We start from the raw sequence: 13,919 nt of genomic DNA, 5'->3' as shown, positions 1-13,919 counted from the left end.
CAAGTCTAGATTTTTAAGCCAATTTCTTCCTGGTTTTGACACAACTAGAATATTTTAGATATTCATATGAAGTATTTATGTTAAAAAGTAAAAATTCTTGGACCTGAATGCCTGTTTGTCAGCCCAAAACCCTGCCCTGAAGTTTGCACTAGGAACTTTTCAGGAGGTATAAAACACTAAAAAGATCTACCTAATCCACCACAGAAAACATCCAGTGGAGATCAGTGGGTTTCTCTGAGGAGAACCTGGAATATGTACCTTTTCATCAGATTTTTAGCCAGAGGATTGGTCTTAGAGGAGCTTCTCAAAAATAGGGCAACATGAGGTATACTCATTGCTCTAAATGAAGAAAGGATTTGTCAGTGGCCTGGATCTTCACAATAGAAACCTCAAAAGGTGGCTCTGAATTGCCTCCCACGCTCTCCAGCTGAGTGCAAAGGACATCACTCTGTGGGAACCCTTGCTTTGGGTTCATCTGGTGCTGCTGGGAGCACTTACAAGTGGAACTTTAAGCAGAAAACACATAAGGTCACGTCTTCAGATGAGAACTTGGATTCATGGACAGTGGGGAAACTTTGAAAAAGCCAAATGCGGACTGACTACATAAACAGCTTTGGAAAGCCAAAACAAGCCCGTCTTAAACAAAGACGCAAACATCTCAAGTTGTGGGGCTTGCTTGGGCTCTGAACACAGGGCAACAGAATCCCTCTCCTTCTCCTCCCAAGACACACACACGTATCATGTCTGCACTGCCCTGCAAAATATTTGAGCATATTCTCCTTTCACATGACTATGCCTGTTTCGGAAATCTCTTGTGTTTGCATGAGCACATGAAAATAAACAAATACTATATTAGAAACTGGAGACCAGAAGATGATTAACAAACCCAAGATACCATTTTTTGCCTACAAATAGACATCCATGAAATGGGAGTATAACAACACTAATCACCACAGAGAGAAATGATGATGTAAGCCAACTGTTCCCACATTCCCCACCCAATCACCTACTTGTCTCCCTGCTCCTCTTCCCTAGTGAACACTGCTTACGCTTTAGTGACAAGGGAACATGCTGAAGCAGCTAGTCAGCTAACAGGATAAAGGCCTCTTACTCCAGGGAGCTAATCCATTTATGTAGAACATAACTAATGACTGCGCTTGGAGAATGCTCTCCCATGCCCATATGCAGCAGTGCCTGCCCACACGTGCCTCACAGCACAACCCTGTATAGCCCACAGAGCCTTGCTCAGGTGGTGCTTGAGTGTTTAAACTCAGAACTTGGGATGGGGTTCAACCTACCAACTTTGAAAGGGCTGGCCTAGGCCTGTACCCATGTGAACAGCTTGCAAATACTTCAGAGGAGCCAGTATCTCCTGCTTGGTGTGCTGTCCTTCCTCTGAAGTAGGCATACAGTTCCCTTCAGCACTGCTGATCAGCACTTGCAGATTCTAATACCATTTTGCATCCCTTCATTCACATCCTCACAGCTGCACAAGGCTTGAGATGGCGTAGAGCTGGTCCAGGGAACCATCCCCAGTGCAAGAATACAACCAATTCAGCAATCAGGGCTTTTCCCTGGACACTTCAATGAGCTTAGTGAGCTTCAGCATCTCTACTTGTCCATAGGTACCAGCACAGGATACACATTACTCCTGCCAACTTTTTAAAATTCCCGTGTGAGGGCAGTGAGGTACCATCAAAACCAGAAGCAGATCATTGCCCTTCTGAACAGGTTAGCAGGGTACAGCAACCCTCAGAGCTGTGCATGAAGTACTTGTTGGAGAACTGCTGCCCTCAAGCATGCCACTCCACTGTCTGCATCAAGATCCACTTTCCAAACAGTTGGAAATACACCATCAACTCAATAGCTTGCAAGATCCGTATCAGAGCCTGTATAACACCAGTGTTCATAACACAGGCATCAATTTTAATGCACAAATCATTTCAGTGTTTCCTTCTTTCAGCTCAGGATTTTGGCCCATCTCACACTTAGAAAATGGTCATGCCCTAAGACCAAGAGTTCTCCTTTACTCACTACACTGCAGAAGGGCAAAAGCTCAGATTAACTCATTAAAAATAGACCAGAATGTCCCAAGGCCAAATTCATTAGGATCTCCTGTGCAGATAAAGGTTGATAACAAGAGCAAGTTTATTCATTATATGAATAGTTTTGAGGGTGTTTGAATTATTTGGACACTTGCATTTGGAAAGCAAATGAAACAGTGCCTCAACTCAGTACAGAGTTTTATACAGCAGACTGAGCGACAAGTCTCACAGTTGGCAGCAGTAGTTACAGCTGCTTTCTACCTCTAACCCTACCAGCAGCCCCATCATGAGGCAGCAATCTGATTTTTTTTCAGCCTCTTGTGGTTTACCGTTTCACTCAGCTCTAGAGAGAGTCCATAGGCTGTTTAGCATAACTGCCCATAGTAAGAGTCTGCAAAATGCAAACGGGATGAACTAGCACAGCAAAAATACCTTTCACATTTCTTGTAGCAGTCAGCCTTGAATAGAACATTGGTGTATTATGAAAGAAAAGATACAAGAATACTAAAATAGTTGTACTATAAATCTTAGAAAATATTTTCCAAGAGTACCACTTCCAGTGCTCATAATTGCACTCTTTCCGCTAACAATAATTAGAAACTAATAGGGTTGGTTGTGTTATTCAGAGGATGACAAGAAATTATATTAAGTTAAAAATTAGTTAAGAGCTTGATTGGATAGCACACCAAATTCAGTACTACAATGAAAATAAACATACCATTAATTCACTGTCCTATTTCCACCAGAGATCTGAACAAAGCACTGCATCTTAGATTAAGACTTACTTTAAAGTATGCTCAATATACGGTCTTATCATCCAGGCAGGTACACCACGTTCTTGTGTGAGGTTTGTCTGTCTTTCCTGCACATACAGCAAACAGTACCAGTAACAAACTTTCCTGAACAAACTCAGGGCATTCCCTGACCTATGGAGGTTCCCCCAGCTGCAAACCACATCACTTGAAACATAGCAAGGAACAGGTTTACAGAAAAATCAGGCATCTGACGAGCTCTATTTTAAAGATATTTCTACCCATACTAGGAACTACACAGGTCCACTAGATTTGCAATTTGGAAAATGATTTTTTAAAAACTGTTCCTTGTTTCTTAATTATAATATGCCCACATACCATCATGGCAGAGCCTATAGGACTGTTTGATGAGCCTCTGAAATGATTGGAAAGATAGGGAGTTTCTAAAGCCTCTACAAGTAGACAAATTTTTATTTTGTTTATGCTGTCAAAAGGAGCATGCTTACAATAAAATTGCAAAGTAACTTGCAAAGCATTTTAGGGTTTTATCCTTTGCACAGCTATCAACCATTTTTTTTATAAACAAACACGTGAAGGTGAACTTACAGCTGGCAAGGATATGCTGGAATTTTAAAGCACAAGCGTGTTTTTGAATTAAAAATACAATTTATCCTAGTATAGACTTGACCACAGACTTCAATTACATTAAGTTTTCAACATTCTAGACCAAGTTCAGTTTTGCAAATTCATTCCTATGAAAACTGCTTTGCAGAAGCAGTCAAAGTCCAGCAGGAAACCAAAAAGATTATTTACAATGAGGAAAACCAGCAAGTTTCATAGAGTTTCTCTTAAGTGTCTTCATTTGTGCTTTTTTTTTTTTTTTCAATTTACCTGTGGTACCAGGACACTTATGTTTTTGAAACCTTTAATTTAGAAAAAATGTTGTTACATGGTTTTTTGGCTTGAAGAGGGAGGGTTGGTCTCTCCCTTATTGGTCATCATTTCTTCAAAACAAATTGCAGCTCAACAAGAAGCATATCTGGGCTCACAGCTCTGGAGAAGGGCAGGGAGTTTTACATGTGAATCTGCTCTGGTTTAACTCAAGTCTCCATCTACATGAGAAGTAGATGCCTCTATTGAGTGCCTCCTCCTGTGAGATGAGCTGTGGACCAATGCCCAAAACTCCCATTGACATCAACAGGCTGAAAGAAAGCACGAGCAGAGCCCAGCAGTGTGGTTCTCATGTGAGCCAACAATGGAGAGGCTATTCAGAGCTAAGGCAGAAAATCAGAGCTAAACCCCAGTCCATGCCAAGGACAGCTGTGTTGTTGACAGCCAGGCTGGCTATTCTACCACTCCAAAGCTTGTCTCAAAAACAGCATTTCCTGGAGTGTTTACTCTAGTCACGGGCCTTAAAAGCTCAGCCAGCTTCTGCCTATTGAGCAGTAATGGCTGCTGCATTTTCAAGACTCAGACATGCCCTGGACAAGCTGCTTGCTCTCCGTCTGTGGTGACAAACTGGAGCACAAACGCCCGGCATTAATAGTTAATCAGCACCATCACACGGCTGTCCTGTTCCTGCTGTTACCAAACTCACACTACCTCCTCCCTCCTTCCTTCTCACTCCCAGGCAGTGCCTCATGGGAGGCTGCAGGGTGCAAAGCACACCCATGTCACCTCTCAGACGCCAGTGCCAAGCCATGCTGGGCAAGGAAGGTGTCCTGCTTCACAGATACAGCACTAAGCAATGCCAGGGAAAAGCTAAGGAAAAACAAGCTCTTGTTTTCCATTCCCTCCTACCATCTCTTCTGTATAGTGCTTTGAACAAGTCTCTAACTTGAACTCTAAGCAATAGCAGCCCGTTATCTTGTGGCTGCTGAATTCTAAGGGAATTCAATGCTTAGTGGTGGCAAAGTAGGAACAAAGAGGAAAAAACAAACCCCTAATCTATCTCTACTGCTTACTTCAGTTTCTTAACCTATATAACACAGTCAGAAAAGCAAGCAGAAAACTGCTACCACCATCAGATGCCCTCCGGACTATATGAGGAATAACCACACTGGTTCTAAACAGCCATTCACCCTCTCCAGTTTCCTCAAGCCACTTCACCGGTCCTCCAAAGAACTAAACTGTAAGGCTCTCTCCTTTTCAGAAGTTGCTACCACAAGCAAAAGATGCAACTTATTATGCCTGAAGAGCGATCCATTCATCCACAGACCAAATACAACTTGGGCAGTGACAGCATATGGTGAAGCCGCCTGCAGACTCCTTCTCTCCCCAGGCAAGGATGAGATATTTGTATCACAGTGAGCCACATGCTACGGGAGGAGTGGGCAGGGAGAGGTATCTGGCCAATTCAACAGCCACACTGGGACCCAACCCAGGCACCCCTCTAGTCCAGACACACCAAGGCTGTGTCACCGAGGTGAGGACAATCCAGCCCTATTGCAGAAGAGGAGAGCACTGTAGAGAAGGTCCTGACCTTCCCTTCCAAGCAGCATCTCCAAGCTGGTGTTTTTGAAAAATATACACAGGTTGCAGCAAAACTTCTTAATCTGTCAGGCCCTTGAGATTACTTGGGCTGAACTCAGGGACTGGAAAACAGCATGCCAGCATTATCCTCCTGCACTGTACTGTGTCAAAACAAGAAAGAAAATATCCTTCAGAAAACCCTATTGGAAAAGGACCTGCAGAAGTCAACACACAAGAGATAGAACACGCATATACTGCAGGATGGCCACCCTTGGGGATCAAACCCAGCACCCACTCTGTGACTGCCGCTCACCCCACATCCAATCACGTTTTAACCAGTTGTGTTGTTGCTGCAGTTAGGATCTCCCAGTTTTGCTGAATGATGTTTTCTGTGGCCAGCTGGCAGCCCACCATTAAACACTGCCAGTAGATATGGGAGACTGGGCTTTTCCTTCTATTAGTTCAGTAGGCATCATTCTGTGTGCTGCTCTGAGAGCAAAATGTTAGAGGTCAAAATCCCAACCTTGTCCATTCACATGCAGAGTTTCTGGCAGACACTTTCAGGTGGAAGTGCTTTAACTCCCTCCCAATTTGCTCCTCCAAGGCCTACCTAACCCTCAGAGTCAGATCAAGAGTTAAGTCCTACACAGCATCGCTCAGGACTGCTCCCTGAGTCACATCCCCAGGCCACATGCCAGTGGTGCCCATATGCCCATTTGATCTCCTCTCTTTGGTCTGCAGCCAAAGACTCAGCTCTAGTTTAATACCTTCTTACCAGGCTTTAGAGCTTTGAGGAAAAAAGAGAAAGACAGCAGGGTTGGGAAGGTAGTCAGCAAGCCTGCCAATCTAAATGATAAGCCCTTGGCTTTAACCTCAGGCTTATAATTTTCTGCCACTGGTGCCAGGTGCTATTATTGTCCCTCTGGGAATCTTAATACAACAGAAATACTCTCTCTAGCTCTGTCTCCACCATTCCTAACCTTCCTATTCCACAGATCTCTGCTGCCTTCAACATGTACTCTGTCAAACTTCAGCCACATCAAACTTCCTCCCCTCATCTTCCTTTTGCTCAACCAAGCTCTCTGGTGTTCTCCAAATGACCCTGACCAACCTAATCCCTGCTCTCTTTCATGATTTGCAGCAGCACCTCAAGGAACCACATTTCAGATGTCTCAGCAGATATTCTAGCTACCAGCTCACCCTCCCTTGGTAGTCCAAAATGGATACATTCGCAAGCATGCAAGCTTCCAGGAAAAGGCAGCAAAATTACACAGCCACATACTCCAGGAAAAAGACTGGTAAGTATTTCCAGACAGAAGCTCATTTGTCCATCTCCCCCTTGAACTGCTGCCCCTTTGCATATGTTACAAAACCAGAACAAAAATGCAGAGACAAAACAAGGAGGGAAAACATCAAGGGAGAAGAACAGAAGCACTTAGCTCTAGGAATGGACAACACATTCTGTACCAAGGCTCACGCAACAGGAGAAGAGGTGCAAAGAGAGGTGTGTGCTCAGAATGAAAGTCTGCTAGCACACCTGAAAGGTGAACACAGTATCAAGAGATGCCATAGGGCACGGCAGAACTGGAGGGGACTTGCACTAAAATTAATTCTGTATTTCAACAATGTACAGAGAACACAGATCCTCATGGAGAAGCTGTTGACATAATGGCTGTATAACTTCCAGAGGGCCTTTGCAACCTCAACCACTCTGTGAGAATGCTCTAATGTCTGGAATACTGATTGATGCTGAGAGTTTAGGAACAGGACTAGATTATCCTGCCTGCCTTGCCTTTGGCATTTACAAGCTGGCAGCAAGATGAACTTTACCATCAGTGAAAAGAAGACATAGTCAACTTACTTGCCTCCTTCAGGAAAGAAGAGGAAATCATTATGCTTTCTAGGAAGCAGCTAGGACAAGTCCTACGTGGGTTACTGCTCTCTTACATTCCGATTCATCCAGCTGCAGCTGCACACAGGCACTTCCTAATGTTTTTGCATGAATTAGATAACCATCCAGGGAACACTTCTGAGACACAGAGGTATACTGCCTGGCAGTCATAATCACTTCCTTGGGGCTGGGTGGAGTTCCTCATGCCTTCCCCCACTATTGAGTCTCTCTCCACCTCCCAGACAGCACGCTTTCTCCCCACCCTCCTTCTCTCCACCACTGTCAGACTACCAATGTCTGATGTCAGCAAACTGGACATCAGCTGTCTGGCCTTGAGCCAGAGTCTTTAAAACAGAGATCAAACCACAGGAGAACATCTCAGCTCCTCCAAAGATGCAAATAACAAGACACCTCTAGCATGCCCCATCTCCCACTCATATGGTACAGGCTTAGGTCTAGACTCCCAGAGCCTCCTGCCAGGGAACTACATCCTTGCAGGCAAGCAGACCAGACAATCTCAATCATGTTCAGGCCTGAACTTCCTCATGCTAGGACTGCCTTGCAGCAGCCACACATAGCATTTGTTTGCTGGCCACTTCAGTGCCAAACACTGTCAGGGTTGAGACAGACAGGCACTTCTGTCCTGGAAGAACAGCTGCTGTAGCATATTTCTGGGGGTGAAAAATTAAAGTGAAATTGCAGGAGGTTACCAAAAGCAGAATTTCTCATTCTGTACTGATGCAATCAGTTTCTGCAACACTTTCTTTACTATGTTGCTTCAACAAGCCCAGGGACAAAGAACTGCTATGGCCCAACTTCCCACACCTGATTGACAAGTTCTGGTACTGGGCCCCTTAAGAAATGGTGTAAGCCATTTCCTCAGCACAGGCCCCTGAACTCCACTCAGGCACTCTGGAGAGTGAGGCCCAGGGCAGAGTCTGTGATGAAACTACCACCAGCACCAGCAGTAGATTTTCCGGCACCCTCTTGCCACAGAGAGAAGCTCAGATGGGCAAACAGATGGTAACAATTCCCAGGAACTGAAAAGGCCTGGATTCAAATGGGAGGCCAAGAGGTGAAAAGGACTCATGAGCTCACACGTGGAAGCTATCTGGAAGCTATTTGTCAAGTCCTGGAGAGACAGGCAAGGGCAAAACCCAGCTGTGCTAAGGATATGGAAATCTCACCCTGGAGCCATTAGCAGCCCAAAGCCCAGACCCCAATGCACCCAGGGTCACACACTGGGTCCTTGGTCACGTGTGGCAATTGCTGTTCTGTGGCCTCTGTGCAACCAGTATTGACTCAAAGGAAGTTTTTGGTGCTGATCACCCCACCAGTGCCCAGTCCAACCAAAATACCAGTATTCAACAATACAGCAGAAGGAAGGAGGTCTTGATATTACACAGCTAAGCCCAGATCAGGACTCTCATCAGGCACTATATCCAGGCTATTCCAGTGTCAAGTCAAGATGAAGTTCCACTCATCTGTCTTGCACTGAAACTACTCCCCCACCAAAGGGGGTGCAGAGCCTGCAACAAACAATCCATGTGTTAGCATGGGATGCATTTTCTCTTCTTTGATGGCCTTTTTCATCCTAGCATCTCAATGCATTTCAAAGAATGCACTAAGACTCCAAAAGAAAATAGTATTGATACTCTGTAGAGGGAGCCAAATAAGGAGCAGCTGCGATCACTTGGCTTGTTTAGTCTGAAAAAGAGGAGAGGAAGAGGAGAGTGAAAGGAGTCCTCATCACAGTCTAGAACTTCCTTATGAGGGGAAGCAGAGGGGCAGGCACTGCTCTCTTCTCTGTGGTGACCACTGACAGGAATTGAAGGAATGGCCTGAAGTTGTGTCAGGGGAGGTTTGGGTTGGATATAAGAAAGAGTTCTTCATCCAGAGGGTGGTTGGGCACTGGGACAGGCTTCCCAGGTTAGTGGTCGCAGCACCAAGCCTGCCAAAGTTCAAAAGCATTTGGACAATGCTCTCAGGCACATGGTGTGATTCTTGGGGCTGTCCTGTGCAGGGCCAGGAGTTGGACTTGTGCGTCCTTTCCAACTCAAAGTATTCCGTTAATTTCTGATTCTGTCTATTCATACAAGCAGGCAAACCATGGCAGAAAGCTCTGAGCAAATGGTGAAACCTATCTAGTGACTTTGCAGCGTAACTGGGAATATACCCATGTACCCATACTCTCTGCCTCATACTTTTAGATTATGTTTTCCATATCAGCCACCTACCCACACAAAGAATTTGGACTGCTTGTTGTACCACCCCAAAGCTGCTCTCCTCCAAGAGATCTCTCTCCCTGCAAATGCTACAGTCTGACTTCCCAAGCTTCCATAAGTAGATTTCAGAGGTGCTCCTGGCAGTCCCAGTGAACAGCACAGGAGGATCCTTTACTTCCTCTCTGTTTACACAACATGCCAAGACCAATTAGTCCGCTGGTAATGAGCTCAGCAGCTCCAAGAAGTCTTTGTGGCACCCTGGACTTCCTTATACCTCAGGTGAACCTGACACCTTCACCTTGAACCAAAGGATGTCCCTGCTCTCCTAGACTTTGTTCTCTCAGCATTGCCAAAAAAGCCAGATATGCTAAAGTGGCAGCAGCCATGCAGGGTGGCAGCAGGCTTCATTAAATAGCAAGTGGTTGGCAGCAGGGCCTGCATGCAAGGACATGTCTGTCCAGGGACCGTGATTAAGAGGTGCTGGGAGAGGGCATTCACTTCAGCAGTGCGAGTGTGTGCACAAGCCAGGGTATTTCTGCGCAATTAAGGGAAAGAATAGAAGCCTTCTGAGCTAATTTTCTAGTCCTTTGGAGAAGTGAAGAAAAGCGTGCATTGAAATATCCTCGCTCTGCCTCAACAGGGAGACACTGGGTGGCCAGCTGACCAGCCAGGGTGGGAAATACATCTGCCAACAGTCCAAACTTACATTTGAAACAAAAAAGGGCTGAATTACTGTGCCCTGTGAAGCTGGAAAGGCATAGCCTGGCATCTAACCAAAACAGGACTTTTTAAACCTACTCCTGGTACAGCCTTCCCTGCTGCAGGAGGTTGAACTGAAAGGCACGGATGATGGAGATTTCCATTTATTCACAGGCCAAGAAAGGACAGCAATTCTCTAACTTCTTAAAAGTACTCTGATTGCCCCCAACCCACCTGTCTCCCAAGTTTGATCCTCTTTCTTACCAAAAGGCACCAAATTACTGGAATACAAGGAGACATTTAGACACCACTTGCCACTGACCCATTGGAGGAAGCAAATCTGCTTAAATATCCCAACACAGAGCCACTCTACACCACAACTCTCTGCACCAATATTCCATCACCATCCAGCATAAACAGAATTTGATGCAAAGCACTTGGCATCTCTTCATCCACCCTTGAGTTACCCATACCACATCACACCCCCAAAGTGTCTTCTTATCTCATAACACATTTGCTTCAGGCACAAATTCATCTTCCCTGATATTCTTTGTCATCTGTCAGCTGCACAGAGCTGCAGGAATGGGAAGTAAGGCTCTGGGATAAGAGCGAAAGCCACATCTGCTACTCAAAAAAAAAGGTCTATCTGATAAATGTTTCAGCTGCATTCTCATGGGCAAGCACATGACAGCAAGGGCAAGAATCACAAAGCAAGAATAGCTTGGTGTTCGGAGCCCAGATGAAGCCTCAGACTAGCCTGTTTAATATTAACATTCCTCATATGCATTGTTTACCTGACTAAGAAACACATGATGCCACACACTGCCCAGGCAGTTAATAAGAGCCATTTTTGTTGAAAAATGGAAACAGACCAGAAAACAAACACCCCGGTCCCATTTTATAAGTGGGGAATGGAGGTCTTGAATGAGTTTCATAGGAGAAATAAGGACAGGTAGCAAGCAAAGACTCATCATAAAGCTTCAAGATGTTACTGGCTGAAAGCTAACCAATTAAAATTATAAAAATAATACAAATTACCAAATACAACATTCAGGCTGCATCTCACTTTGCATGTGTGTGTCATGTCATGTTGTGCCCTCAGTACATTTTCTTTCAAATTAAATCCACCAGCTGACTAACCTTTCTTTATAACATGGATTCCACAACCTGAAATGTTAATGACATCCACAGTAAAAATGTTTTTTAAATAACACACTGCCACCTCCACTCCAGATTTTAAGTGCTTTTGCAAAAATCTTTGCCACAATTAATCCAGAAGTGTAGAGAGCAAATGGACAAGGAAGCCAATTATTCTCACAAGGTTTCCCGAGAAAAAAACAACAGTTTGGAAAGCTTGTTTAAATTAGCCCCTAACCCTCACCAATACACTCCTAAAAACAGTGCTGAAAGGAGCTTAAAGGAGAGCAGGCAGATGCTATGCCTGGGATCCAAATCAGAGAAATCACCTGGGCCAAAAGAAACATTTCCCCATTTACTCATGTGCACTGCGAAAAAAAAGAGAAGGCTGGGCACAGGCTTACTAGCTTTCTTCTCCTCTCATAAGGATGTGAGACTAATTAAAGTCTGTCAGTATCAGTAGAAGATTTGGGTGATGTGAAATGCAAGACTGGGCCTTTTGAATGTTCTGTGAGCAGAAACTTGGCTAGAAGGTTGAAAAGGGGGTGAGGAAAACTGCACTGAAAACACAAGTCTCTGCATTATGTATTCATGGGATGTATGCTGCCAGCAGGACTGAGAAAAACCAGCAATGTAATAGGGAAATGGAAATCTCACTTTTAGACATCTTAGAAAATAAATACATAGTCTTTTCTTTTAATGGGTCCATCTTGTAGGCTTAAAAGGAGTGTTGCAAGCAAGGTTAAAACTAGTACGTCCAACCAACCAGAGGCAGTGAAATTCCTCCCTAATGAGAGGAAATTCACAACTGGAAATAATTGGTTTTAACTTACTGCAGTGTACCAGGGCCAGCAGATGTCTGCACATATCTTTTTAAACTGACACTACACCAGTGCAAATAGAAAAACAAATAATGAAGAGAGCTGAAATACTAACTCTACAGCAAGGCCTTTTGAAAGGGAGGCACCAGATGGGAACTGCACAGGGCAGCCTGCCTCATTTCCCAGGCCATGCAGAGACAAGGCAAACTTCTAGCATTTCCACACCTCAGTCCCAGGCCAAACTAAGTCCTGCAAAATCAAGAGTAACTGCATCTAGAGGAAACTGTAAACAGTCTGTTTGTAAAGCGTTAAGAAGGTAAAAAGCACTGTTTTACATTCCTGTAAAACTCCTACGAGGCATAAAGAGACCTGGGCCCAAGGAGGTCAACAAGTGTGGAAATACCTATCATCATCAAGTCTCCAACCACTTTCACCAAAGGCTTTTTTTATACATCCCTAAGCGATGAATTAATTTTGGAGGAAGTGATATAGGTCAGATCATGGAAGCAGTGGTAACCTGATGAAAGCAAACGCCAGTGATTTTGTTCCTGTGCCGCACAATGAACTGGACAGTACAAGTGCTGCCTTCCTCATGGGGTAGCAAGAGAACAGCCCAACTGCAGCAGGAGCCACTCAGGAAGCAGTGCCTGTACCTCTCAAGAGGGGTATCTACAGTTACCCCAATCTATCCTAGACAGACAGCAGAAGAACCCTGCAAGTATGCCCCTGAAGACATGACCACAAGAAGTGAGCCTTGCCTCAATAACCCTTTCCTGTCTTTGCTTACCACACCTTTTTTCAAGCGATGCTGCTTTCCTCACGTGAAGTTCTGCCTTACCTGCTGCATTTTTTCCAGGTCAAGGCTGGGCCTGCTGACCTTATCCCCGTATCCTTGTCGATGTCTCTTACAAGGCATGACTTGCTCAAGGCCCGCCCCAACACTTGTGAAGATTAAAGGTCTGGAGGCTGGGCTCCGCACCAGGGGCTGGAGTCTCTTGGGAGGGGAGGCACTGAACGGCACGGGGCTCGGGCTGGCGTGGAGGCCATCACCCTGCTCTGCCACGGGCCGGAAGGACATGGAGCACAAGTTCTTCACTTCTTCGTCGCTGGAGGAGGTGTTGTTGCCGTCGCTGCAGCAGGCCAGCCGGCTGACCTGGGACCACTTCCGCTTCTCCGTGGCAAACTCTCGGTTGATGCGCTCCAGCTCCTCTTCTGAGCTGTGGCGGTCAAGGCTGGCATGGAAGAGGGCCCGAACCTTGCAGCATTGGTTCTCCTGGTTCTGGAGCTGGTTGGTGGCCAGAGGAGTCAGGGCACAATTCCGTCTTCTCTCTAGTGGGAGGAGGAGACAGAGGAGTGGCAGAGCAGATCTGGGTCCCACAGCCTAATAAAATGGGCCTGTTTTCTCCTGACCTGTTGTTTTCATCTCCTCCCAAGTAAACTTCTGAGCTGTTTCTCCACCTTCTCTTCCCCAGATCAAACACCCCCCTGCTGAATGCTTCCCTTTGGAAGTTTCCAGACCTTTGGTCAGACCAGACTGCTAGATGTCATCATCCCCTTTCAAACCATCACCTGGAAGTCTAGTTCCAGAGAAAGAACATGGACCTGTCACCCACCTCACCTCCTCAAGGTGGAGAAGACATGAGCTTACAAACGTGTTGCAAGGCACTTGCCTCTAGCTGAAAACATTAACTTCTAGTGACCAGTTCTCAGGGCAGAAGAGGTGAGTAAGTGACGCTATTCTAAACGTCACCTTTATGGCTCAAATAAGTGAGATCTGGTTTCTGGAAATAAAAATCCTCTATTATGAGACTTGTCACACAAGAGAGACTGTCTTCAGTCACAAGCTAGGCATGCTTTATCTCTTCTGCTGAGCTCTT

General features: G+C 45.3%; 1 protein-coding gene across 5 annotated transcripts in view; it reads right to left on the bottom strand.

Annotated features, from left to right (window-relative positions):
• The window catches only part of LOC104685704, a 75,294-nt gene that overhangs the window by 26,572 nt on the left and 34,803 nt on the right, over window positions 1-13,919 (bottom strand). For all 5 annotated transcript variants that reach the window (XM_019282424.2, XM_010393728.4, XM_039568787.1 and 2 more), the window contains one exon: window positions 12,881-13,371. In XM_019282424.2, coding sequence (XP_019137969.1) covers window positions 12,881-13,371 — 491 coding nt within the window. The remainder of the gene's footprint in view (window positions 1-12,880; window positions 13,372-13,919) is intronic.

This window comes from Corvus cornix, chromosome 3, assembly GCF_000738735.6.
Source record: "Corvus cornix cornix isolate S_Up_H32 chromosome 3, ASM73873v5, whole genome shotgun sequence".
Lineage (NCBI taxonomy): Eukaryota > Metazoa > Chordata > Aves > Passeriformes > Corvidae > Corvus > Corvus cornix.
The sequence above is the reverse complement of the archived record's forward strand: the minus strand, read 5'-3'. Positions and strand labels throughout refer to the sequence as shown.